Source organism: Botryllus schlosseri, chromosome 12 (assembly GCF_051294905.1).
Source record: "Botryllus schlosseri isolate E-star chromosome 12, Bs_hap1, whole genome shotgun sequence".
NCBI classification, from domain to species: Eukaryota; Metazoa; Chordata; class Ascidiacea; order Stolidobranchia; family Styelidae; genus Botryllus; species Botryllus schlosseri.
The window spans coordinates 16,720,398-16,748,159 of NC_137247.1; the positions used below are offsets into that span (position 1 = coordinate 16,720,398).

The 27,762-nt window shown below is 41.4% G+C and overlaps 2 protein-coding genes and 1 long non-coding RNA gene across 3 annotated transcripts; 2 read left to right on the forward strand and 1 right to left on the reverse strand.

Annotated features, from left to right (window-relative positions):
* The first annotated feature begins 421 nt into the window (after positions 1–421).
* LOC145451769 (histone-lysine N-methyltransferase Smyd1-like) lies at positions 422–22,190 on the forward strand. The gene is made up of 10 exons (XM_080330008.1): positions 422–3,504; positions 13,026–13,265; positions 16,914–17,071; positions 17,417–17,534; positions 17,911–18,053; positions 18,409–18,532; positions 18,657–18,756; positions 18,820–18,950; positions 21,727–21,801; positions 21,867–22,190. The coding sequence occupies exons 1-10, from the start codon at positions 3,337–3,339 to the stop codon at positions 22,029–22,031; spliced, it is 1,422 nt and encodes a 473-aa protein (XP_080186134.1). The 5' UTR covers positions 422–3,336; the 3' UTR covers positions 22,032–22,190.
* Positions 22,191–24,008: 1,818 nt separating this feature from the next.
* LOC145451766 (uncharacterized) lies at positions 24,009–27,190 on the reverse strand. The gene is made up of 8 exons (XM_080330006.1): positions 26,788–27,190; positions 26,293–26,511; positions 26,035–26,228; positions 25,758–25,928; positions 25,408–25,590; positions 25,065–25,288; positions 24,589–24,867; positions 24,009–24,471 (listed from the first exon to the last, which is right to left on the reverse strand). Exons 1-8 carry the CDS (start codon positions 26,951–26,953, stop codon positions 24,333–24,335), a joined length of 1,575 nt encoding a protein of 524 aa, XP_080186132.1. The 5' UTR covers positions 26,954–27,190; the 3' UTR covers positions 24,009–24,332.
* Positions 26,829–27,470, forward strand: LOC145451776 (uncharacterized). The gene is made up of 2 exons (XR_013919034.1): positions 26,829–26,961; positions 27,167–27,470. It is a non-coding gene; the product is annotated as an uncharacterized LOC145451776 (long non-coding RNA).
* Positions 27,471–27,762: the final 292 nt, after the last annotated feature.

The following is a 27,762-nucleotide window of genomic DNA, read 5'->3' on the forward strand; positions in this document are numbered from 1 at the left end:
TTCATAAAATATGTGTTTCTTCATTTTGGTGCAATAAATGTTGCGATCACACCAAAAGTATGGTCGAAAGCGTTATGAGTTAATATTGCATTAGCCTCCACCTATCTTTGCTGAAATGGTTTTCTGCACTCCTCGTTCGGATTTTCAAGACACGACCCCGCACTTCAATAAATACAGTAGGAAAATTAGCTTTGAAATAATAAAAGTCCACCAATTTCTACATAAATAGTATGATGTTATCTTCAATAAAAATCATTATTTTGCTGTTTATCACAAGCCTACAGCTCATATTTGCACAAGACAGATGAAGGTTGCACCATATTAGAGCTAAAATTGAAATAAAACTTGAGGGGGTCCGCGAGGGTTCGTGAAGGTCAGAAGGGGTCCGCGAAGCCAAAAAGGTTGAGAACCACTGCTATAGAATAATGATGAAGAATCATAGCTGACAGACTATTTGCATTATCTTTACTGCGGATGTTTTAATGTACTTACCACCGTTGGCGTTAGCAGAATTGTTTTGTCACATCTTTACTGCATGGTTTTCCGTCTCCAGCGGTTATTATACGTTGTATCAGAGGCGGTCACAACAGTATGTGTCGGTACTCGACTCGAAGTAGAAGTAACGCCGTAAATTTCTAGTAAATTACAAGGAGAAATAACGATTTCTGTGACATGTCAAAACTGCTTCCAGTGGAAGTATGAAACGAAGCACTTAAAAGCACTCACGTAAGTAGTTTCAAAAATACATTGTTCGAGGGTTCGTATATTTTTAACAGTTTATCGGAGGTGGGTCTTTTCGAAATTGCAGGAAGCATCTTCGCGATTGACGCAAAGTGACTAATGACTACTACAAAAAGCTGATCTTTACCAAAAATATGTTCAGTTTCCTGATACAAGGGTTATTTCGTCCAGTTTTCGTGAACACTGCACCAAAAAAGTGATGCAAACCTATCCAAAATCCACCATATTCGTTACAAAATCGAAATTGTAAAAATGAAGTAGTTTTTCCTAATAAACTGTTAGGTAGAAGTTGAAGTAGTCAAAAAACTTAACCAGTTGCGCCCTGATACGTAGCGCAAGTCAGCGACCCCTATCATTGATTACTCCGAAAAGGTACAGCGTACTTCGTCACTGACCGCCTCTGCGTTGTATAGTGTAGTAGGCCTACACAATGACTGCGATTTTATTTTGACATAATTTACTAACTTTAGAACTCAGCAAGCCACCATCACGGGATGAAAATTTGAGGGGCTGTGCTATAGCGTGTTAGAAGGTTGTAAAGATATCGACGCATTGGTCTACGTGGCGTGTATAAGAATATGACGACCGTTTTAAATCGTCGCCGTTGATTCCATACAGCAGTAGTTCTGAAACCTTTTTAGACCGCGACCCACATCTGAGTTCAGTGGCATCTCGCCCACCAAGTCTCGCACATCAAAACGAATGCATTTTTGATATTAGCATTCTAAGATTTTACGGACAAGCACATGTATGACGCGCAGACAATAATTGTACGCAACTCAGCTCTGTAAAAATGTCCGACGCACGCGATTTCAAATTTGGGTACATTCTTTTCCTCAGCGCGTCGTATTGTTACTTCATTTATACTTCGGTCTACTCAGATTGCACGGACGGGACTATTCGGTGCCGACTGTCGACCATGTCGAAGACCGAGCATATCAATATCGAAAGTTTTGGCCAACCAGTGACTGTCATTTTAGCCAAGGTTTTATCGCCGCATATCGTTTCTGCACTGCACCTTGCCCAGCCATTCGTTATCTCAAACTTCATTTATTCACGTGTCCCGGTGCGGAAGGGGTTGGCCTTGAGATAAATGTGCCTCATAGTCCAGCACCCGCTCGTTGTCCACCCCTATACTAATGTATCCTAACGATCTCCGACGGTCTTTTCCAGAGAAACCAATGTGAGACAAATCTTATCATGAATTTAACCAGCGGTGTCTTTCAAAAGCCTAGAGGTGGGCCGTGCTATAAGTCAGCACTTACGGAAAATAAGAAGAATATCGGCCTGGTGTAAATGACCATAGTAGTCGACAAACACCACGAATACCCCAAAAACAAACAAAACCAATATGTGCAATACAAAGCTCGGCACATTTTTGCGACCAAGTCATATTGTAGTAACGACTTCTCAGCGTGTCTCGCTGATTGGTTATAGTAGGCCTACCCAACACAGTGACCTCGGGTATGCACAAACTATCCGCAGAAAATCGCGCGAAGCAAATTTGGGTCGCGACCCATACTTTAAGAACCTCTGTATAGTATACAGCGATATAAGCATAAAACTATGTGTTTTTCCAAGCCAACGATCTTTATCAAACACCGCAATACAAATAAGTATAATAGTTTGTTCAAATTGTATTTCGTCTGTATTGTATTAACATGCGTCTAGGATTGAAATTATTAATAATGTAATGATTTTACTGCTTGTTCGCGGTATCCTAGTACCGATATCATTTTTACTCGTGATTTGAAGTCAGGTTTTTCGGAACTTGGTAGAAGACCTTGTATACCTGTGTGTAGCTACCGAGCGATGAAGATGTCGGATATAAGCTTCAAACTGTTGACTATAGTGACATTCTAATATGTTTTGTGATGCAGACTTGATCGCTTTTAAGTGCCTATGCGTATACTTATATTGAAATCACATTCTCGTCTGGGCGCCTGCACTATGTCATAACTGGTTGATGTACAGTAGACTGGAAACATATACCAGTATACGAACCTGTTGCACCCATAGGGATAGAGGTATAAGATCTGAGACAGCCTAAATTGAATCCTAAGTTTTGCAGTTTATTTCAACAAGAATATCATGACATTTACAAATATTGTTACTTCATTATATAGCACATCGACTGAGGTTAGACTTCATAGAAGTGGATATGTAAAATAGCTCTTCAGTCTTCAGTTATCGGATGCTTTAAAGCTCATTCAGCTTCACTGGCATCATGAGTTGAGAATATTCCAGAGCTGCTCAACGCAGCTGATGATAAGTTATCACTCCATAGTATTCACGCCTCCTGGGATTCGTTACACAGTCGTGATATAAATTGTCGCCATAGGATTTCTGTCGAGAATGCCTACCAGACGTACCATACCTCGAGTACAGTTATCGCAGCAGTGCTTGTGAATGAAGTAGGTGATAATTCCCGAATACAGTAACTGTGCACTGTATAGATAGCTTAGGCATGCTACAGATAGAATGAAAATAAGAAGAGACAGTGCTTATGCCATAATCTACCTTGCCATCTCTACAGAGCCGACCCGGAGTTATATCGCAGAATAGAATCCAAGTACGTTTTCGTTTAATCAATCAATGGAAGGTGTCGAGGTAATAGAAGTTGCGGGTAAAGGACGTGGCCTCTGCGCAACCAAGAGCTTCAGTACCGGTCAAGTGATAATCTCCGCGAGACCTTATGAACACGTTGTTTTCAACGAACACGCGGACAAAGTGTGCCATCACTGCCTAAAGCAGCCAAACGTGGTGAGTGTCAGACGTGGGGTAATCGCGATTAGTAATCGTAATCGATTACGACGATTACAGCATTTTCAAGTAATCGCAATCGATTACATTCGAAAAAATTCCGAAGTAATCGTAATCGACTACTTCCCATATCTAATCGATTTCTTTGTGAAAGAACGATTACTTTTTATCTGTACAAGGACTATGACATAAACTGAACATTCGTGAACAAGGAGAAGATGTTATACCAGGTTCGTGACAGCACAAACGCCTGATTTTTAAACGCCACTGCTCATTATTACGTCAGAAGCAGCCTATAGCTTTGCGGTTGCCAGTAAACTCGCCCCAAAGTAAATTCGGCCCAGGCAAATTCGGCCATTACATCAGTAAATTCGGCCCACCGAGAATATTGTATTATAATGTATTACCAACCGTTAACATGAATTAATTACATAATTATACTATTATTAAGTGATTTGGATGTCAGGGTATGCGATATGCGTAGATCGCGTAATCACGGGAGATAGCGCGGATATTCACGGGGACCGAATTTACCGACGGCCGAATTCACCGGTCAATTCACTGGTTACCCGGTCAATTCTGCCCTCGGAGAATTTTTTATAAAAATGTATTACCAACTATTAATGTGAATTAATTTCATAATTATATTATTATCAAGTGATTTGGAGAACAGGGTATGCGTATAAATATATATATGTATATATATATGCCGATGTTTACGGGGCCGAATTTACTGACAGCCGAATTCAATCGGTATATTCGGCCCTCAGAGAACATTGTGTGAAATTGTATTACGAACTAATAATGTGTATTATATTACATAATTATAATATTATCAAGTGATTTGGAGGTTAGGGGTTAGGTTTAGGGGCAAGATTAGCGTTAGGGTTAGGATTAGGGTTAGGTTAGGGTTAAGATTAAGGTTAGGTTAGGTTAGGATTAGGGTTAGGTTAGGTTAGGATTAGGATTAGGATTAGGGTTAGGTTAGGATTAGGGTTAGGGTTAGGTTAGGATTAGGGTTAGGTTAGGATTAGGGTTAGGTTAGGATTAGGGTTAGGGTTAGGTTAGGGTTACGTTAGGATTAGGGTTAGGTTAGGTTAGGTTAGGATTAGGGTTAGGGTTAGGTTAGGGTTACGTTAGGATTAGGGTTAGGTTAGGTTAGGTTAGGATTAGGGTTAGGTTAGGATTAGGGTTAGGTTAGGATTAGGGTTAGGTTAGGATTAGGGTTAGGTTAGGATTAGGGTTAGGTTAGGATTAGGGTTAGGTTAGGATTAGGGTTAGGTTAGGATTAGGGTTAGGGTTCCGGTTAGATAATGGTATTGTAACTGTTGTTGTTACTCTGGCCCTGGCCGAATTTACCGAGGGCCGAATTCACCGAGGGCCGAATTCACCGACGGCCAAAGTGACCGAGGGCCGAATTCGACGGGCCGAATTTACTTTGGGGCGAGTTTACTGGCAACCAGCTTTGCGCGTCATTGTGTAAGAAGTATCCACAGTAAATAGATATTCGATGTACCTACGTCGTCCATTAGTCTGATTGTAAGAACACCCGCCGTGCTGTATATCAGGTTATCAACGCGTTCCACACGCCACTACCTCGCAGCAGTATAATTTATCTCCGCTCTGCCCATAGTTTAAAATAGTAACTTATGTGTTGATGTTTGGTTATGCTTATGCTTAGTTAAACGCAGTTTGACCGTTGCGGCTTGGCGGGCAGTAGGCCTATCCAGTATACGTACGTACCCGTACACCGGACAAAGATTTGAAATTTTGTACTCGTCAAATAAAACATTGCGGTTTCCACAACGAAGCACTAAAAATCAACAGCTGGTGATATATATATATCATAAGCGAGCCGTTTTGCCATTTCTCTACGCACTACGCACCAAGATATATAACGATTTAGCACTTATTACATACGACTCCAAGAAGTGTGCCAGAACGATCGGCAGCGCGAAAAGCTTGGCCGAAACGGACTGCCCTTACGCAGACCGAAAACTTCGTTATATATACAAAATAATAGGTTTAATTGTCCATAGGCGCCTAAATGACTGGCGCCGTATGTTCCTGTCTTGGCAATCTGAACCTCAGAAGACAAATACCATCCAGCAGGAAAAAAATATATGCCAGTGAAGAAATACCAATTTGAAATCGTGTGCGTCTTTTAGTTCAGTCAGTACGTTTGAGCGATTCTATATTTTTGATATAGCAGACAGGAGGTCACGAAATAAAATCATGTAACGAAGTCATACCAACGGGTCCGCCCGCCCGAAGATGTTTAATTATTATTTACGGGCCCTACAGTTTCCGGTAAATTTGATAACGTGAGCAAAGAGGACAAGATATTGATAGCAATATATATGCAATTCCCGATCTTATTGGCCGATTGTATCATGAATTATCGAAAATTTTTGCGCTTCGAGCTGGCTCACTAAACAGTGCAGCTAATTTCATGGCAAAAGCGAACACTGTGATGAGGGGTCGGTTTATCACCACATGAGAACCCAAAACCCAAGTTTTTGTGGGGGGGGGGGCGGGGCTGACGAAGTGCTGTTTCGTTCCTGCCAACGGGTTTACGCCCGAAGATGTCTAATTATTATTGGGCGGTCCTACGTTTTAAAACAGACCTCGCTCAGCTCTACCGGTAAATCTGATTACGTGAGCAGAGAGTGGATCAAAATTGATAGCAATATATATGTAATTCCCGATCATATCGCCCGATTCAATCATGATTTACTGAAATTTTTCGCGCCTCGCGCGTCTTGGCGGGAAAAGCTGTCTCACTAAACCAGGGGTTCTCAGCCGTTTTTTGCCCGTGGCCCATTTTCCGGTTTGAAAATGTTCTGTGGCCCACTTCTCATCCTTGAGTCATAGTCCCCCCTCAAGGAGTGGTCATTGCTGGGGCGATATGCCTATTCCTCTAAAATCTGCGCGTTTTTCTCTTACTGATCATTACAAATGTAGACCTTCAAAGTAATGGAATCGGGCCAAACGCGACTAAAATTTTCTAGTTCAATAAATCTCCTCCAACAAACAATCGACCAAAGAAATTTGGGCCCCTTTGTGCTCCCCCCAATTTAGGGTTTTAGGTGCGGCAGTTACGGTCATGGTAGATTGTATAACCCTTGTGTACATTAATATGGCCGCTGTTCCACTCAAGCCGCGAAACCCAATAATCTAATCCCCGCATGTACTGTGTGATTATGGCTTTACTTCCACTATGGTACGGATTGGGGCTGGGCCAGCTTCAAACAATTCTTTGGTGAAAGGGATACTGCACAGATGTGGAGAAATAATATTTCAATGTTCAATCTGTACAATGAACATATAGTATGTCCTGTATCCACTGAAGTTGCGATGTCAGAACATTCAATCCAATAATCAATTCATGTGACTCTTACATTATGTACAATGATTTCAAGGCCAGAAATTTTAAACAGACTACAAACAATAATGCACGTACTGCTCTAAATCCTCAATACATTACGATTCATTGCGGTGGTGCCGTATACTTCGACAGGAAGTAAAATTGATAATAAATTGCCTTTATGGCTATTTTTATATCACAATAATACGACCTGCCAAGGTACCGTAAATCTAACTCAAATATACGTGTGTCCGGGCTTAATGCACACCCCTTTCAACGGGATACGACCCTGCTGGAAAAATTGGTCACTTCAGCACTAACTTCAAGTTAATATATAATTGAAATTATTTTCGTTGCCATTAGCCGTAGGTTGTCGTAGCCGGGGGATAAAAGCCTCCGACCCCCCTCCCATTTTCGACTTGTAGATTGTGACTCCATACGTGCCATTATGTTCCATCAGAGCCGGATGAAAAACATGAGGTAGCCTACGTATAATTTGATAATATGAATATATTTTTGAGCGAATAACATAACAAATATACCCAAATTTTCACTAGTTCTACAATATTCCAAATAGCTCTGTGGCCCACCTCAAATGCTTCTGTGGCCCACCAGTGGGCCATGGCCCACCCTTTGAGAACCCCTGCACTAAACGGACACAAAATGGAGATGTCAAATAGCGTGAAAAAGCGGATAGCCAAAGGGGGGTCTGGGGGCCGAAGCCCCCAAGAAGTTGGGTTTATCACCCCATGGGGGGCCAGGGCCAACGTTTTGGGGGGGGCTGACGAAGTGCTGTTACGGCCCTGGATAAGAGCACTTCCTTAGATGCAGTGAATATGTCTGCTGGACAAATGGCTATGGAGGTAGAATAAAATACATGGGCATAAAGTCTCAGCAGTTATTGAACCTGAGAAGGTTGACATGAATCTTTCTTCAACTATTTCCTATAATCTGGGTACAAAATCGAAAACAGAAATTAATAAATTCCCCTTCTTCCCATGTTTATTTGTAAATTCAATGAAGCAGAGAACATAATTAGTTAAGAACATTACAAAGTCAATGGTAAAGAAACAATGTTGATAAGAATCAGTATCTTTAGGGGATGTTTCTGAGTTGGTTGCACCGTTATACAGAGGTGGTCAGCAACGAAGTTACTCTACTACTGTACCAGAGTACTCAAGTGATTATGTGCCCACTTCTACTTGAAACTTTTTATGCACTGCCTTCTTTACAGACATTGAATTTTGTAAACTAGAAAGTAGTTTTACCGCATGACCTGCACGAGGTTGTCATACCAACTGGGCAAAATAGCCCCAGTACCACGGTAACTAAATTAATTTTTGAAAATTGTACTTGTAGTGTCACTGCCCTTTGGCGTTCATCAAGAAGATGCACTGTGCAATGTTAAAAGTTGTCACCTGGCATAAATTTCTAAACATATGCGACCCGTGCGACCAAATCTACTTCATGTAACGAACTTCTTGACTACTTTTCAGGCATTCATGTCTACATCCACTTGATATACTTTTGACATGTCTTGGGAGTCATTAGTTCTACTGGTACTGGAGTAGAAATTACTCGGTTACCAACGGTGACTACTTCAACCGCATCTGGGTATAGGATGGCCAATCTTATCATTGCGGTTAAGTTGCTCTAAGATTTTTTTTTGATAGCTACATCCCTGAGTAGCGCACACCTTGTCATCAACTGTTCATCAAAATTATTTCTGATTTTTCAAATCCACTTCAATCGCAGTTGTGAATTAGTCATCATAGTGTGGCAACCCGAAGTTACCAGAATGTTCGGTATTTGCCGTTTGGAATATATACAATGGAAAATAGGAAGGTGTCAAAACGACTTGGAGTAGTCTTCGAAATCAGACACCCACCTGGCCTAGGCGATGTAAAAAAGAAGGCATGCACACATAGTGAAAAGTAAAAGAAATAGTATAAAAGGACAGCAGGCGACAAAAAGAGGTGGCCTGTGTCGGAAGGCGAGATCGATATGTCAGGTCGTGGTCCGGTAAACTAGAGGGCTGACTAGTATTGTTTCAGTAGAAATTGTTTGTATTTCGGCTTGAATGTGGACATGCTCGATGACTGTCGGATAGCCGGCGAGATACTGTTCCACACTGCACGTCCGGCGTATTTGATGGAGCGATCGTACTTCTAGTTTTTACTGTTGCTAGCTGTCTATATAGTAATATGGGTACCCCTCCCCCCCAAAAAGCATTTGGGCGTCGTCCATTATCGCGTCACGACACACCAAGACGTTGACAATAATGTTTCGGCTAACATGCGTATTTGCGAAGTGCGCTGCCAAAAATCTCGGTGGCGAGGAAACCTTGGCCTAATAGAACCGCCTCATGTTGGCCGAAACCAATATAGATGTCGATTTTTTCCTCGTTCATAGGCGCCTAAATGGATGGTGCATAATAACCTTGTCCTGGCAATCTGAGCCCCACCTTACAAATGCCACCCGTATAGAGAAAAATCTTTTGACTATATAGCAGACTAGGGGTCACAAAATAACAACACACAGTAATGGATAACAGCGGGCCCGCCCGCAGATGTATAAGTATTAATGTATTAATTACGGGCCTTAGATTTTCAAAGATTCCAAGGCCGTCAGTACCAACGGTGAATCTGAGCAAGGGGGCTAGTAGGCTAGTTAAAAATTCGACAGTAATATGTGCATTGTGCAATTACAATTTCGTTGATCGAATTCAACCACCTGCTTGTTTTTAGCGCTACGCGCGATTTAAACAACAATAGAACACTAACCACCGATAACAAGAACTTGATCATAGTGATAACGTAAGACACAAAGGGGGGTCTGGAGGAGAAGCCATCCAAAATATTGGTCTATCACCCTATGGGGGCCCAAGGCCAGTGTTTTTTGGGGAGCTGACGAAGTGCTGTTACGGTCCTGAGTATAGTAGTAATATGATTGATAGCACCACTGCCATGATGTATGGCTGGTAATCAACAGATACGACAACCTCGTGGGTGATATAATCACCACGCAGCTTCGATTGGAACAGTATCGCAATTATTGATGTTTGATGTCGGGATAAATGTTTATGCTTAATTAAAAGCAATTTGAACGCTGTTGCTAGGCGAGAGGTATATGTACTGTAGGTAGAGTACACCGGACAAAGATTTGAAAGTATATACTCGCCAAATAATACATGACGATTTCCAAATCAAGTCACTGGAACTCAAAGGTTGCTGATGCATATCATTAATCGAGCTGTTTTTCAACATTATTAGTACCGGGGGCTCGCAATATTCATGTTGAATGTATAGGTAGGCTATCATAGATTTATGTATTCGTTCAACTACGAGAAGCGTTATTCGTTATAATTAAGCGATGTAATGAAGAATGACAGACAGCACTCGCCATATAACGATGATGATTATTCAGATGTGAAATCCGGCCGTGTTCATTGCACGAGAGCCCGGCCCTACCCGATACGTTTGAGCCCCAACCCTAAGGTTGATATTGCAGCTTGAAGAGAACTCGATTTGTTGGCGGTTTATCTTGGCTCCTCCTCGCCATCTGATCCACATATGCCAGTGGTTCTCAAACTGAGGGGCGCGAAGCTGCGGTCAACTAAAATTTTTTTTCGCGTTTCACGCGATTTACCACCAGTTCATAGGTATTGAGAGAGAGAGAGTCTTTATTTTCATCAAACCAAAATACATAAAATAACACACGGCAGTGGTGGTGGTGGTCCAGAAAATATGCATGCACAGTATTCGGTATAAGATAGGAATGATCGATAAGACCGTGAAGGTCATCTAGTCTGATCACACCAGCATCAAACAGGTACACTTGACTCTAAACCAGCGGTTCTCAACCGGGGGTCCGCGGACCCCTAGGGGTCCGCGAAGCAATTTCAGGGGGTCCGCGAGACCTCTAAATTTTTTAAATAGTTGAAAACCTAATTCTTATTTTATTTAATACTTTGAGAAAGCATGTGGCAGTTTCGCACCACAACTGCGAAAACCTCATTACTCCTATCATCATAATAATCGTCTGACATGAACTATCGTAGTGTAGAGATTCATTTTCATTGCCAATTTTCCAATAACCGTCTGATACGAACATATTGCTGTTTAGAGACGTTTTGTTGGGGTTTGAGGAAAAAATAAAAATATGGAGATAGTAACGTCAATCAGGGTGACTTCGTCATGTCTGCGAAACCTTCTCTATTTGAAGTTGTCAATCTCATCAAATTAGTAAACAGTCGTTTGAAATAAAAATTTCCGAAGTATCTCCTTAATTTGTCCCAATGCAGGGATTGAAACCTCTCCACGAAATCCATTTTATCCCGTGATATACATAATTGAACAGCTTCTTGGAGGTACAGAACTTCAATATACAATTGAATAGTATATTCATCTTTGAAATGAACCCGAAAATCTTCGGCTGGCACTCGTCATAAATCGGACAATGATATTATTGATATACCTGCTCTAAAAGCTCAGCTATCAGATTTGACGCATTCTTATTGCGGATGCGGATGCCCTATCGACAAGGTTGATTTTTTATGAACAAGGAGTGTTTCTTTGCTAGCAAGCATTACGCTCCGACCCTGAAATTCATATCACCAGTAATATTGGCATGCAGCCTTGTCTTGTTAATGTTCAATTGTTCATGGTCGAAAATGTTTTCTCCTAAATATATATGTAAACCCGAACAGAACAAGTCGTTTCATGACAGTCTTTGTCAGGTTGGAAAACTTGGATCCATTCTTTGGCGCATAAAATTTGTTTATACTTTTAGATTAGGGTTTCACTTTGACGGTAGAAACTCTCCGCGCGCCGATAAAAATGCCGTCGCGGGCCGAATCCGGCCCGCGGTCCGTATGTGGCCTGTCCCTGCGCTAGATGCTGGACGTGATATGTTCATAAAATATATGTTTCTTCGTTTTGGTGCCCTAAATGTTGCGATCACACCAAAAGTATTGTCGGAAGCGTTATGCGTTAATCTTGGATTAGCATCCATCTATCTTTGCGGAAATGGTTTTCGGCACTCCTCGTTCATATCAAAACGAAGACGCAGATTTTCAAGACACGACCACGTACTTTAAGAAATACAGCAGCAAAATTAGCTTTGGAATAATAAAGGTCTACTAATTTCTACATAAATGGTATGATGTAATTTTCAAGAAAAATCATAATTTTGCTGTTTATCACAAGCCTACAGTTCATATTTGTACAAGGCAGATGAAGGTTGCACCATAATAGAGCTAAAATTGAACTAAAACTTGAGGGGGGTCCGCGAGGGTCCGTGACAGTCAAAAGGGGTCCGCGAAGCCAAAAAGGTTGAGAACCACTGCTCTAAACAGTCGGGCTGTAAAAAATGTTACACTAGTTAAAAAAAAAAAATAGAAGAAAAATTAAACGATGGTAGCAAATGATCAATGAAGCTATTGGAAAAATATTTGTGAATGACTTTTGATACTTCGAAGCGATATAGGTCGTCAACTTGCAAAATTCGGTGCTTACGGTAGTAAGGCGATAGTTTGGTACGTAAAGGTATTGCTCTGTGTATTGTCCGAATTTCATATTTGAGAATTATCTCATCAACATTCATAACCTTCCATGCCATCAAACTATCCGTTAGGATTGGTAGCATTCTGGTTGCAGTTTGTGATATGACGATAAAGAGAGGCGCTAATTTTTCACTATCCTAGAGGGGGGCGTGTCTATAAAAGTTTGAGAACCACTGGCCTAGGCGGTGTCTTAATGGAAGCCTGTATAGAAGTGGGCCGTGCCACAAGTTGGCAGGTACGGAATAAAAAATGAAGAATATCGGCGTGGTGTATAAATGACCACAGTAGTCGACAAACGCCATGGATGCTACCAACGAGCTCGAGTTTAAATATGGAGACTAGTACAAATTTTATATCGACTTTGCCAAAGTTGAAAACAGACTGAATCCGAAACCTGCTTTTACTTTGCCAAGGTCGAAAACAGACTGAATCCGAAACCTGATTTTATTACTTCGCCTATACGTGTCTTCACTCAGATATTATCAGTATAGGGTGCACCCTAGTCGGTTAGTTGCTAAAACGCCTGGAAAATTCATTGTTTATCAATCAAAACCACCAATGATCTCAACCACGGATCTCGTTTCAATTTAGCCGATGCCCAACCGCAAGTCTACTCCTCTTCTGAAATGCGGCCATTGCAAATTCGCTCGATATTGCAACAGGGACTGCCAGAAGTCGGCCTGGGAGGCGCACAAACCAGAGTGCGCTGCGATCAAGAGGGTGTTCCCCAATGTAGCTACCGACCAGACTCGCCTGGCAGCTAGACTGTTCTGGAAGAAAAATCGCAATCAAAAGAATAACACTGCCGAAGATCTGCCGATTTCAGTTGAGGTACAATATAGATTAGGGTTACCATATTTTTGTGAAGCCAATTCCGGACACTATTTAGCGCCCACCAGCGGATTTTAAAATGAGTCAGGAGAAATTGACCGTCATTATGACGTCACACTGAGAAAGCTTTACCTATCGACCATAGTCTTGGGCTACCATATTTTTGTGGTCCAATTTCCGCACACTCTTTGGCGCCTACTAGCGGGTTTTATAATGAGATATGAACACATTGTCAGTCAATATGATGTCACACCAGCAAATGGAGCAGGAATGGAGTGGAACATAAGTCTTGAATTGGGCCATCTAGAATGTGAGCTCTGGTCATTGCTACTTAGTGGGGTCTGCAATAGATTTCTTCAGGGCTGGATGAAATCGTCTGTCGGGGCCGTGTCGGGCCTGTTGGGATTGTGTTTGACAGGCCTGCTATAGGCATACTGTTAGGTCGGTGCGGGTGCGGCTATCTGGTGTTGTGTCCGAAACAACTTTTTGCAGCCCCCTTCCGCCCAAAAAAATCACTGATCTTGAGCCCACCATAGGGTAATCGATGTAGCTTCTTGGGCACTTACTATGCATCTGGTTGTCAAATTTTAAGAATGAATTCTGTCAATAATATTTAGTCTTCCGTATATTAGGCTACTATAAAATGCACCAGCAGATTGCACATCCGGTGATTTCCAACCTTTTATGGTCGCCCCCTCATTTCCAACTTGAAAATGCTCCGTAGTGGCCCAGCTCACAATTCGATAAGCTGGTTACTAAAAAAATTCAGCTTGTCCATATGCTTACTCACGGCCTATTTTAAAAGCTGATTACGTCCAAAATCTTCACGATACCCAGATAAAGGCAAACGACCCCAAGATTTGGAACCACTGTCTGTGGCTGAGGCACCCAATCGGTCTTAACTATAACTCTCGGAATATACCGTTAGCTTATAATTGCGATTACAATTAGACTTATTACAGTAAATGATGGAGATTTATATTTATTTTTGATTGCATTTTTTGCAAGGGCGGTGCCCGGTCCCCATAATAACATCAATATACGTTGCATTCACTCGCGCGCAGCGTGAAGAAAAAATTCGAATAGCATAAATCTGCTTCAAAATAATATTGTTTATGTCGATTTACGAAAAACTTTTGAGCCTACTTCAAGCCTTCAAATTCCGGACATTTAGGCATATTTTAGAAATTCCTCCCGGACGCAGTTTTTACAGTGAAATTGCGGACATGTCCGGGAAATTCCGGGCGTATGGCAACCCTAATATAGATAGGGTTGCATTTAAAACAAATGGTTGTTTAAAACACTTTTTTTAAAACATGTTTTAAGCAGTGTATTAAACAAGGGCCTTTTTTTTTAAATGTGTTTTTTAACGTTGTAAAATTATGCCATAATTGTATAAATAATTTCCAATAAACATGTTGTATAAGCAATGCATTGGGCATACGGCAGTGTTCGGATCAAGTCACTACCTTCGAGTCACGAGTCATTTCGAGTCATTGCACATTTTGACTCGAGTCAAGTCAAGTCAATCGATTTTCAAAGGTGACTCGAGTCAAGTTAAGTCACTCGATTTTTGGAGGTGACTCGAGTCAAGTCGAGTCAAGTCAAGTCACGAGTCAAGTCACAATTCAAGTCAAGTTGCCTTTTCGAAGTATGAGGCATGATAACGTCATTGCATTTTGCTAGCTGTCTAAAATACAGATTGAGTGGTCATTGATTTTGAACCGATGAACGAATATAGAGGTAAATATACACGTAAGAAAGCGCTCTATTACTCACCAGTGTTGGGATCAAGTCACTACCTTCGAGTCACGAGTCATTTCAAGTCATTGCACATTTTGACTCGAGTCAAGTCAAGTCAATCGATTTTCACAGGTGACTCGAGTCAAGTCAAGTCACTCGATTTTTGGAGGTGACTCGGGTCAAGTCGAGTCAAGTCAAGTCACGAGTCAAGTCACATTTCAAGTCAGGTTGCCTTTTCGATGTAGCCTTGAATGAGGCATGATTACGTCATTGCAATTTGCTAGGTGTCTGAAATACAGTTTGAGTGGTCATTGATGATGAACGAATAAAGAGTTAAATATATACGCAAGAAGGCGCTTTATCGCTCACATATACGTAGAACTGTTACACTAGGTAATTGCATAGCCTCAGTTTATAGTAACCAGTCAAAATAGAGAATAGAGAAACGAATTGATAAGATGTAATACGTTACCCATTTACAAATAGATATGATACCATTCGAACCTGCGCCAATGGTTGAGGACTATATAAACTATATTCGACTTCAATTTTAATAAAACAAGCGGTTTGGTTAAGGTAAGAACAGAGAACAGAAATAGACATTTTGGTATTCTATTACTTTACCACTAGAGTTACGACAACGTCAGCTTATAAGCTTCGATCACTTCGTTTGCGGTCAATTTATTTGTGAGAGAACAGTCAAGGCTTGGTGAAACGCACGGTCATTGAACGATTGGTCGCTCTCGCGGGTTACACAAGACACCGATTACTTGATGACTTGAAATTGACTCGCGAATTTTGCTCCGAGTCACGAGTCAATCCACATTTCTGATACGCCGAGTCAAGTCAAGTCAAGTCATTTTAGCAAAGTGACTCGAGTCAAGTCAAGTCATGCGAAAAAGGTGACTCGAGTCTGACTCGAGTCGAGTCATGACTCGAGTCATCCCAACACTGTCACTCACATATACGTAGAACTGCTAAACCTCAGTTTATAGTTACCAGCCAAGATGGAGAATAGATACGAATTGATAAGATGCAATACATTACGCACTTACAAATCGATACGATACAATTCGAGCCTGCGCCAATGGTTGAGGACTATATAAAATATATTCCAATTCAGTTTCAAGAAAACAAGAGGTTTGGTTAAGGTAAAAACAGAGAACAGAAAGTACTTTACAATACTAGTTTACGACAACGTGAGCTGTAAGCTTCGATCACTTCGTTTGCGGTCAATTAATTTGTGAGAAACAATGGAGGCTCAGTCAAACGCACGATCATTAAATGATTGGTCGCTCAGACGGGTTATACCAGCGTTTCGCGAACAATTCGAACATATGCAAGATACAGTTATGTTGATCGACAACGATTACTTGATGACTTGAAATTGACTCGTGGATTTTGCTCCGAGTCACGAGTCAATCCACATTTCTGATAGGCCGATTCAAGTCAAGTCAAGTCATTTTAGCAAAGTGACTCGAGTCAAGTCAAGTCATACAAAAAAGGTGACTCGAGTCTGACTCGAGTCAAGTCATGACTCGAGTCATCCCAACACTGGCATACGGACAATTACCACCCGATATAGCCGACGTATAATACGATATGGGATCGTTGGAACCCTCAAAATAGTCGGTTCAACAGCTATAGTATGTAGATATTTCGTGAAAGGAGCTATATTTACCCTATATTTTCAATTGTCAATGTCAGTCTAGTAGGGAACCACTGGTAAGAGTTCGATTTACATTCAATCTACCTGAATATACGAACTTTTGCTTGGGCAATCCTGGGCATTGCGGGAATCAGCTTTCTCAGACATATTAACCGAACATGTTTTGTGGACGATATGCCCACTTTTTGCTGGTCTTCAACCTCTGTTGAACACTGAGATTAAAATCGTCGATTCAGGAGTTGGAATCGCATATCAGCAAGAGGACAGAAGAAGAGAAATCGCAACTAGACGAGAAGGTTTATAGCTTCGGTGATTACGTCACCTACGACGACATGCCGAGCGATGACGAAACTATATATCAATGGTTTGGTGCTGTTGACTGCAATGCAATCAGGTCCTTTGATTTCTAATTCATTATGATGAATTAGGATAACTATATATAATACAATATTCGTTTGTGAACGTAGCATCATTTCTATTACATTGTTTTGGCGTGTCATATCCGTCCTCATCTATTCTTATCTTCCCTCATATATGCTTTCGATATGAAGCCACGAAGTACATTTCAGCTCAATCAGTTCTAGCCTAATACCACGAAAGTGGCGTTGAGAGTATGACGGTTTCATTTATAGCTTGTATGTATTAGATACATTGTGCATATGGCGAATCCGTGGAACCAGTTCATTTTGACCGGTTTTAATTACTTTCAGTTACCTATTATACTCCGTTTTTTTTTCAGTTTGAATGATCCAAGGGCGGTTGCCGTGGTCGGTGTCGGAATATTTCTCGAAGTGGCATTGATGAACCATGATTGCAATCCGAACTGTGTCGCTGTGAATAACGGCACCAAAGTTGAGGTGGGCCGCAATGTACAGAAGTAGGCTATTCTTTTGAATTTGCTGTCATTTAGTCTTATCCTATATCGAATTAGAGCAGCAATTGGTTGCCACAACTTTCGATGGCATAGTCTATTGGTCCCACACAAATGCCCAATTAATGGCTATCATTGTCGTCTAATAGTGTTCGGATACTGATAGTGTCTTCGAGTTGATATATCGCGCTACTTTAATAACACAAATACCTATCCATGCAATGGCATCCCAGGCACACCGTTTCCATAGATTGTTAAGCACGTTATCAGTCAAATGACGACGTTGAATAATATGGATCTATGCAGGGGAAATTGGCCGTTACGTTTGATATCAACGAGTAGTGTTACACGTTTTCCAATAGGTGAGAGCAATAAGAGCAATCGAGGAATCGGAGGAGCTTTGTCTTAGTTACATCAACCCCATTGACACGCATCCAGGGAGACAGGAGAGCCTTACGAAGCAATACTACTTTACCTGCAAGTGCAATGAATGCGAAAACGGCAAGTATAGCATGAATAAGATATGTTTACTTAACTCTCACGCAAAACCTATGTAGGTTGGTCTCGAAATAATATAGAGTCTGATTTCATAGTAATGCTGGGGAATGGTTTTGGCCGATGACTTTTAACATGGATCTTCTATGATTAGTGGTTTGTCTCTAAATTTGCGAATAAGGTAGTAACACCAATGGGATGCGTGAGATGCGTATCACAAGGAATGACCATATTTGATTGCAGTTCTCCACTAACGACATAGTTAGCTTGTAGTAAACAAGATATTGTTACACGCCGTACATGGTACAGCTACCATCTTTTAAAATATATTCTTTACGCTAACCTACGTTGAATGTTTTAGGCAGTGAGCAGGAAGATTTAAAAGCAGCTCTGTTGAATGACAAAATCCTGAAAGAGAAGCCGGAAAGCGAAGATTACATCGTGAAAATGACTCGAGACGCACTCGTAAGGATGGAGAAAATGAAGTCTGTACGTATACCATGCTTGTAGCCTTGCAACAAAATAGAGATAGGGTACTCGACCGTCCACTGTATAATGTTCAAACTAGATCAATAAGAATCTTTTATCATAGTTGAGGTTGCTTTCTGTTTAGATTCAAAACTTCGAACGACTGTACAACCAAGCTGTCGGAACATTAAAACAGCAGGACAGTGTTCTCGCGGATACGCACGTTTTGAAAATCGCGGTCTTAAGTAATTGAGGCTATAGCTGAATGTCCTCTGAGGGACCACAATGACTTAAAATATTCGTTTCAGACCACCTTGTGGAAGTATGTTCGTATCTAAGAAGGCCGTCAGATGCTTGCGAGTATGCACAAAGGATATCCGATGCGTACGAGAAGATTCTACCTGCAATACACCCTATTTTGGGAATGTACCTAATGCGAGTAAGTATGTTATAGAAACGATTGTCGAATTCGCTGCCGTTGGTTTTCTTCATACGGATGAGCATTATGTGAGCACTGAGCACTTTTAAGCAGGGCAAGTCAAAGTAGTCAGCGTTTCTACTCTAGTAGAAGCAGAAGTAGCGATTTCAAATACATTTTTATGACAATTGCACTCGTTAAATTGGTTCAATCTTGACTCAAACAGATTCAAAGTGCAGAAAGTAAGTAGTTTGCCTAACATACTGTTCAAGTGGAAGTGGAAGTATAGTTTAAGAATGTATCCACCTGAATAAATAGCACAACTTGCGAGTGCGAGTGCGACCGTGCGCGATTGCATTGGAAGCGGTGAAGTCATTGCGGAGTATATGGATTTCCAAATTCCTGCTTTTCACAACGGATGATCTCAATATTTTAATGACCCGTTTTTCCTCACGCTACCCCGGCCGAACAGTGCATACCACAAAAGAGACTTGAAAAGCAGCATTATTATTATGTAAAATACACAGACGTTTATCAATTGTAATGGTGTCGACAACACCTCGATTCCTTTAGCGTCCGTAAAATGTATGAGCTATTGAATGAGGTCAACCGGCAGAGAGTTTCAGAACTCTCGTCGGCCGAGTCCCTGAAAACAAACAAAGGAAAATTTGGCGAGGGCTGAGGTGTTTGACGACTTTTAAATACTCAATCATTATCCTTCCCGCGCTAACAAATCAATTTATTTTCATTATCAATAATAATTATTAATATTTAAAATAATGTTATTGTGCTTATAACAACGAAGATATTTTGCACAACAAACCAATTAATTTCAGCAACAACACTAGCGAACCAAAGCGACCGCTAAATTTCTTGCAACAACAAAATTTCTGCGAGCACGGTCTGTGCATAACTGCATATACAAGGTCGCTGTGTAGAGTACTATAACCAATAAGCGAGACACGCAGAAAACTGGTTACTGTACAATGACGTAATATGAAAATGTGAAGAGCTTTGTATTGCACAAATTGGTTTGATGTCATGATCAGATTTGTCTGACATTAGTTTTTTCTGGAAAGGTCCAACTCGCGCAGGTAATACTCGGGCAGAGTAAAGGGAGGGAAAGGCCGCGGCCATAACCGTCGAACCCGATTTTTGACACACATAATTTGCAGGAATGATTCCAGTTTATTCGCAACTGTGAAAGAGCAATATATTCTTAGTATTTCCCAAAGCGGCCACAGACCGCGTTGTGTGTTTTAATCTAAGGGTGTGCAAATGTATTTCGAGACCGCCCTTTCCGCCCGCGCGGCGACACCTATGACGACATAAAGCTTTGGCCCACATGCAGCTGCCCAAAACGCGGTGACAAAACGCCGCATAAATGCGTTGAAACCTTGGTCCAAAATGACTGATGCTGGTTGGCCCAAACCCTCAACATCGATATGTCAGGTCTTCGAAATGGTCGGCACCGAAGTCTCGTCCTTGCCAGCTGATCCCCGAAGTACAAATGTGGCCCGCAGAGGAAAATGATGCACCCTGACTTGAAATCGCGTGCGTCACACATTTGTCGTAAAACTTCATTGGGTACAACTGGTTGTCTGCGCCTTTTCTATTCCATACATGCCCGAACATACGAAGCATATTGACATTAAAAATGCATTCATGTCGATGCGTGAGGCTTGGGTTGCGAAATGAAATAATACTCAGATTTGAGTAGCGGCCTAAAAAGTTTAAGAACTACTGCTATAAGATATTCTTCACAGTGTTAAGGAATTGTCAACAATGATATACCACGTGTTGATGCAGCTACAAAATCGATTACATGCTCTCTAAAACATGGGTGTCAAACTCAACTTGTGTCGCGGGCCGGATTCGAACCTTCAGATCGCTCGCGGGCCGGATTAGTCAAATGATTCTAAAATGTTGCCTCAAAATCCATGCCCTTGTTTTTCACTTGAACACCTTATTACCAAGCCTATACACGTGATATTATACTATATTACTATCAAGGGGCTCCATTCTAGCAACACTTTTATTCGCAAACGATGGAATTCACGAAACTAGGATGATCGGCCGGTTGAATACAGTTATACACCATGAAACAGTGGTTCTAGCGGCGATACAAATTTGAATATTTATATGCTTCCTTTGTTATAGTCGTAATCCAGCATTAGCCAGCATTGGTATGCGTTGTGAGGAACACAAGTGATTTGACTGTTATCGCGGACGTTGGAATTGGGTTCACCAGGATTAAATCGCGATTCAGGTTTCTATGGAGGCCAGGGACCTTTTGAGCCAAAACGGTTGCAGAAGTGTGACATCAAACATTTGAATTATATTTTATGACTATTTTATTCTCCATGTAGCCTGCGCATAACGGTTTCACATTGATGTTTGCGCTTATGTGAAGAATTACTTTTTGGTCCATTTTTTCATAAATCTCTGACCTCAGTGAGCACATTTTGCCGTTGTGGAATTGGATGTCAATGCCAGCGACTTGGTTCCTAATGGTGATTAGAGTGAAACGACGACACCGCTGTCGGGTGGTTATAATGTGGCCTATGAACATACTCGACATCTGCTGTTGGAATAATTGATGGAAGTATTTCTACCTAAAAATCCAAGTATTTGTTAGATATGTGCTGAATAATTACTAGTGTTTTTTTTTCATTTCCTCAAAATTGCATCGCGGGCCAGATGAAATCGTCTGGCGGGCCGGATGCGGCCTGCGGGCCGTATGTTTGACACCCCTGCTCTATGGCGTCAGACAAATTAATTGATGCCGCCTTAACAGCTCGGAGTCCTGCAATGGCAAATTCAGAAGCCAGCAGCTTTCGAAACCCTGGGAAGAGCAGGCGGGATACTATCGGTATATCGTCTTGCACGCTTTTTCGGCGATACTGCAATGCTAAACCGACTTGTTTGTCATTTCAGAAAACCCACGGTGACACGCACCCGATCTTCTTGGATGTTGTCGATCTGATGCGTCAATGCCACCATGAGATGCAAATGAGTCCCGAGGTACAGAATCAGATGAAGAAAGTCCGAAAGGAAGCCAACTTAGGAATAGGATTGGGTCTTCCAAATCACAGAACGTGATTAGATTCCATATATATTGACCAATGTTTACACACGTTTATACCAGGACTTGATGCATGCTGAACTTAAATAATAATAATAATTAGAGCTCGACCGGTATCACAATTTCGAGTCGACACCGATGTTGCCGAATACCAAATATATGATAATAATCACTGATGTTTGGCGTGAGAATTGGTCTGTTGCGTGTTATTACGTGACGCTTAACTGCTTCCTCTGTTTACACGCATTACGCAATAAAGACCTCGTGTTTTCACTTCTGCAAGTGGAGGACCCATCAAATTTAAATTGGGCCTGGCAAATTTAGCTCGTGAGGAATGAGCACTGAGCAGTTGTTTGCTTTCCTCACCTGTTACCATAAACACGAGTGACGGTACAGAGTTTTCATTATATGGGACTACACTCACTACAGCCTACACAATTCCTTAAGCTACCGGCAACACGATGTGACGAAACTCATTCGTAGTCCAATACCGCTTTAGTGACAAGCTGATGCGTTAGAATTCATTTACGGATATATGAAAAACCTATGTTTGGATATTTGGTATCTTTTATGTCAGACGTGCGCTATATGTTGGCCCTGTATAAAATGCTTTTTGCGTATAGCTGGTCTAGAGGTCCGTGTAAATTTCTTTTCGGTTATTGTCTGCGCAAGTCTATATTCCGTAATTTCTAACGAGCGTATCATATGATATTATGTTGCCAATCACAACGCCAGGGTTACTGAGTGCTGTATTACCTTGTTGGTTACTTACATAAAAATTGGATACTATCCGACGCATTTTAGAATTAAAAAATTATAAACAATAACATTACCACGTCATAAATCAGCTCAAACGCACGGACTCTGCAGATATCAGATCGCGTCATCTGCTGCAAAATAATAAGGTCGCGTATATGTTCAACTGACAACAACTTCTTATCTGTTTGGTCTTCATAATTAAGTGCGTGCGTAAACGCGCGTAATCATTATTCACAGGACGTCACCAGATTTTGTATAATGTGACAAGTTGCCTTCAACAACATTATGAAATCAATGAAAATCGAATGATGTTCTTATTAGAAGGACGCTTTTCAAAGTGGACAACATGTACTTTAGGACATTTATGAAGGTTATTGTGGTTACTGTAGGAACAGTTCCGCTAGTAACAATATGTCCAGCAGAGAAGGCCCTTATCCCTTGCGGTCCGCCACCGATTCAAACAATTGGGTGCACTTATCAAGCTTCAAGGTATGGGTTATGTAGCCTAAAATACTATTCAGTTCTCGTTTCGTATATACTTGAAGTTTTATTAAGCGGACAGCATGCTGCTGATGTATCGCATTACTTCTGATAGAAACAGTAACCAGCACCCCCAAGTGACATGACCGCAGACATCGAACTACTGTACATTAGGGTTTTCACGAGGCTATTTCAATATCTTTGACTCATTTCCAGCAAATCAGAGTCAAATAGATTTTTCAATAATTAGCAATTTCATGATCTATCACAGGCCTTTATCAAAATGTAAACCCGTGAAATATTAAGCATCACGTTCCCTTCAGAAATGCCTGGAACACGATGTTTGGTCATACCGAAGTGTCGAAATTTGCCACCTTAAATACTATAATTTCAAAAGATGGTCGTAATTTCAATTTAAGAGAGCACAGCTTGTACTGGTCGGAACCGACCCAGATTTGATGTGTAGCGGTTTGCTAGGCAACCTGACAATTTTATCATTAAGCAAGTGAAATTTGGAAAAAAAGTTATTTTTGAACACTACACTGTACGAGTGTACGTGTACAATGCACATTGAAATCAAATACATGACATTGCGGCCGATATATGCAACATGCCAAATCGCCAGTCTTGCTATATCAAAGCCACTGGGATGGGTTCTGGAACAATGCATCCCTTTCAATAGCGCATATAAGTATAATAATGTAATAAATGACTTCAACATCCAACTCCTGGCTGAAGTCAAAAGGATATACTTAAGAACCATTTTATTACATCATAGGTACAAAAGGAAGAGAGAGTGAGTGTTCTTTTTAACGGGATTGCATTTGGTAAATAACGTAAGACCATGAACTTTTCCGAATGCGTATCTTGCTTGAGCGAGTTCTTTCCGTGGCGGCGTTCACGCTGCCAATTGTTCACATTCCCGGTCGATAGCCGATTTAGAACAACCGCCTTTCCGTCGCATATCCACCCATCACATTCTCGCAAGAGACGACGGTAGTCATATCATCTCTTAACGCACAAAGCCTGTGCCGTGTGCATCAAGCTTGCTTTGCCATCTTTCAACACCTCGTGAAAAGTCAGAAGCACACACTGCGTAATAGCTTATCCCCGGTAACGATGGCCTCGCCTCTTTGCTTGATAATTGCGCTTGCATCTTTGATGTCAGTCAAGAAATTCTCGGCAGCCGCGATTGCAAGTGGATCGGTAAATTCATATCTGAAAAATAACGTTAGATATGAGTGAATATGAACGACTGACGCAATCTTTATACGTTTTTTATTCAACAACATTCAGTTGAATTTAATACCGCTGGTGCACTGCCTGAATACGTACTTGGTATTAAATAATTTCAAGTCATCTGAAGAAGTCGATTGGTGTTGCGGCAATGTTCTGAGGAAATTTTTCGTTTTGAAGACATCCAACGCTTTGAAGAATCGATGTCCGCCTTCGTCGGAGCAGCTTGGCGAATCGATGTTAATGATCACGTCTTTGGATTGCTTCTTGCTTGTTTTCGAAGGCTGCATCGCCGATTTACTGGGGTCTTTCCCGTCGCTTATTGTAATGATGTTTATTTTCTTCTCCGCCGTATTCTTGGGAAGGACCAATGGCGTTCTAAACCAAAATGTGGATGAAAAAAAATCATTTTTGGCAAACGATTGATCTGAGACAGGTGCGGTAAGTTTGTATACATTGAATTTAATGAAACAGGAAAAAAACATGGAGAAGGAAAAGCGACGAATGTGAAGTGACGGCTATATTGGTAGCCGAAAATCAAAGGGCTAATCGAATTTCCAAGGAGATTGCCTTACCTAACTGCCAAACATCCGTAACGGTGAGCCCATTGGTTCAAGTAGCTTTCCGTATCGCAAGTGTGCACGACGGAGCAGCTCCAAAGACAGGTTGATAGAACATCCACCATACTCTGCTTAGCGATGCCGGGGAAAACCTTGGCGATACCCTGTCGCACGATTTCGTAATCTCTCGTGAGAAGAGGTGACATTTCGATGATGAAATCGCGAAAAATGCCGTAATACTGAAAAGAAATATAAAGACGTTATAACAAATGCTATGGTGGAGATTCAGACAATATGCCAACATGAAAATGAATACGTTATCATTCCTGGCACGGTTAAACAATGCGACTAAACTTACTGATTTTAAGAATGATTGGTACGGCACATCGTCGGACAGATTGGGCGCGATCGGGTAATTGCGGAAGAAGTATTTTTCGCATTTCGCTTGAAGTTCGTCGTGAACAAAATCCTTCTCCGCATCTGGTAGATTCGGCAACTTCGCTCGTCCAAAGCGATGTCCCGAAATCTTAGACGCGATGTCCTGAAACGTAGAGTTCATTGTTAAATGCTTTAATGGATTTCTTTATACAGGCGGATATTAGTCGTTATGCTCTAAAGCAGTTGGAATATATTCATCAGTGATCGGCGGATTTGTTTCATCATCAATATCGTAATTGTCACGTTCCAAAATCACGTAAAAATATTTACGTTCAAGATTTCCCCATTTCTTGCTTCCGTAAACTTCGTGTGTGGTTCCAGGAGACGACGTAACGTAGAATTGTCAGGTAAGTGTTCCCGCATTTGCCGAGCAATTACGGAAGACAAAATTAAGTTGTCCATGTTTTGCAACACTCCCGGGGCCATCAGAGTCAATTGCGCCTGAGTACAGATACACAAGAGTTACACTCAAGCGCATTTTAGAAGGATGGGAGCATAATTTGGGCAAAAGAACCATGATCCGGCAAATTCATTACTTTATAGTTACCTGAACGTGAGCCTTCGCCAGAGGCCAGGTCTTGCATTTCGGAGTATGTATTTTTCCAGATGCATCCATCATATTCATTTTTCCGGATTTGGTGATCATTATTTCGGAGACCTGCCTCGGATAGTTTTTCAGGCTGACGTACCGACCGGTCTCTTCGAAACTAAACCGCCACATGATTTCGGAATACGGGTTTTCTGTTGGAAAAGAGCGGGTGAAATGATTATTTGTGCTTCGCGGACCCATATGTCGGTTTCTTACGTTCTTTTCTCAGGCGATGACCGAAAAACGAATCGAACAGCACGTGACGCAAAGCGATATTTGTGATAAGTGGTACTTTCTGCTGCAGGTCCACGAGTTTCACTGTTTCCGACAGTCTGCCGAACGTTACGTTTTCGATATAACTCTGCGCACGCAGCAGTTTGAAATCCACATCCTCCGTCGCATCTTGTACCTGACCCAGCTCTTTGTCATCGTCGCCTGAATAGGAAGGGGAAATTAATGCTTTTATCCCGATACGTAAACAGACACTTTACGGTAGACTTGAGACTATTAGACACCTAGTTTCAGGCGTGTGGTAATGAGCATTATTAACAGATACCTCTCATTAAAGAACACGAGTGATTATGCGCTCATTATGAATGGCCAAGAATCTTGTTTGAAAATAATGACCTGCTCTTCGTGTTCGATTACACGCATTATGCACTCCGTGTCATTGAAAGTGCAATTCGGTCATAATCCAAATGGAACATCTACCTGCATTAGAAACTTCTCCTCTTTTGACATTCAGTCGCCGTACTTCGACGTAAAGCTTGCATTTGAGGAAGGTATAACACAATGCTGTTGGCAATCCAAGCACCGCATACACGAGCATCTTCACGAACCATGATACCAGCCGACGGATCATCTTTATACAGCTCATCGCGACTTGTAAGATATTCCAATCGGACTTTCTATCAAGTATACTCCGTACAGCTTCACGTTAATTTGCAATCTATTGAAGTTTGGGCATTAATTTCGATTTATAACGGCGACTGCAAAAAGCAAATAAAGCCCACGTTATCGATAATGCTATCTTTTTTCCTTTCCACTTATCACCTTTAGACCTCACATCACGCGAAATGGCTTTTTTCAGAGAGCTTCGGATGTAGCGGAAACGCAATAGGATGCCGTGATTACGTTATTATTGACAGCGTACGAATGAAGTAAAACAGTGAAAGACAACAGCAGAAGAAGGCGATGTTCTGCGATATCGGTCCAAATCACCGGTGTGATGCAGGGATTTAAACGGAACTCTATGATAATGACGTTGAGGTCGTGAGAGGTTGAGTCAAAATCTGCTTTACGGCGATAAAACGTGTCATTTTTTCTTTCCGTGTAACTCTGTCATTAGGTTGGTTTCGCGAAAAAATAACGCGAAATTGAGGTAGCGAACGGTATAGATCGTTGGATTTTATCAATAGACTTAATTTCTGCAAAACTCTAAATATATTCCATCGTTTTATTACGGTTGCGGTCGAGAACAGAAAGTCCGTACACTCGCTAGCTGAGCTCAATACTAGGCTACCGACTTACGTCACGGCACCATCCGTTTCTGCCCTTTGTACAAATTATATACCTCACTCTCATAGCAGTTTGTATGGCGATTAGCAGACCGGATATATATTCAACACTTAACCAGGAATTTTGCATGCGTATCGTATATGAATGTTTCATTGGTGGAATGTTATA

Coding starts and splice junctions, on each gene's coding strand:
- LOC145451766 (XM_080330006.1), bottom strand. CDS start 26,953: ATGAGCTGTATAAAGATGATCCGTCGGCTGGTATCATGGTTCGTGAAG. Junction 25,591..25,757: donor GAAATGGGGAAATCTTGAAC/GTAAATATTTTT, acceptor TCTACGTTTCAG/GACATCGCGTCTAAGATTTC. Junction 24,868..25,064: donor TACGGATGTTTGGCAGTTAG/GTAAGGCAATCT, acceptor ATTTTGGTTTAG/AACGCCATTGGTCCTTCCCA.
- LOC145451769 (XM_080330008.1), top strand. CDS start 3,337: ATGGAAGGTGTCGAGGTAATAGAAGTTGCGGGTAAAGGACGTGGCCTC. Junction 3,505..13,025: donor GCCTAAAGCAGCCAAACGTG/GTGAGTGTCAGA, acceptor GTTTCAATTTAG/CCGATGCCCAACCGCAAGTC. Junction 18,054..18,408: donor AATGAATGCGAAAACGGCAA/GTATAGCATGAA, acceptor TGTTTTAGGCAG/TGAGCAGGAAGATTTAAAAG.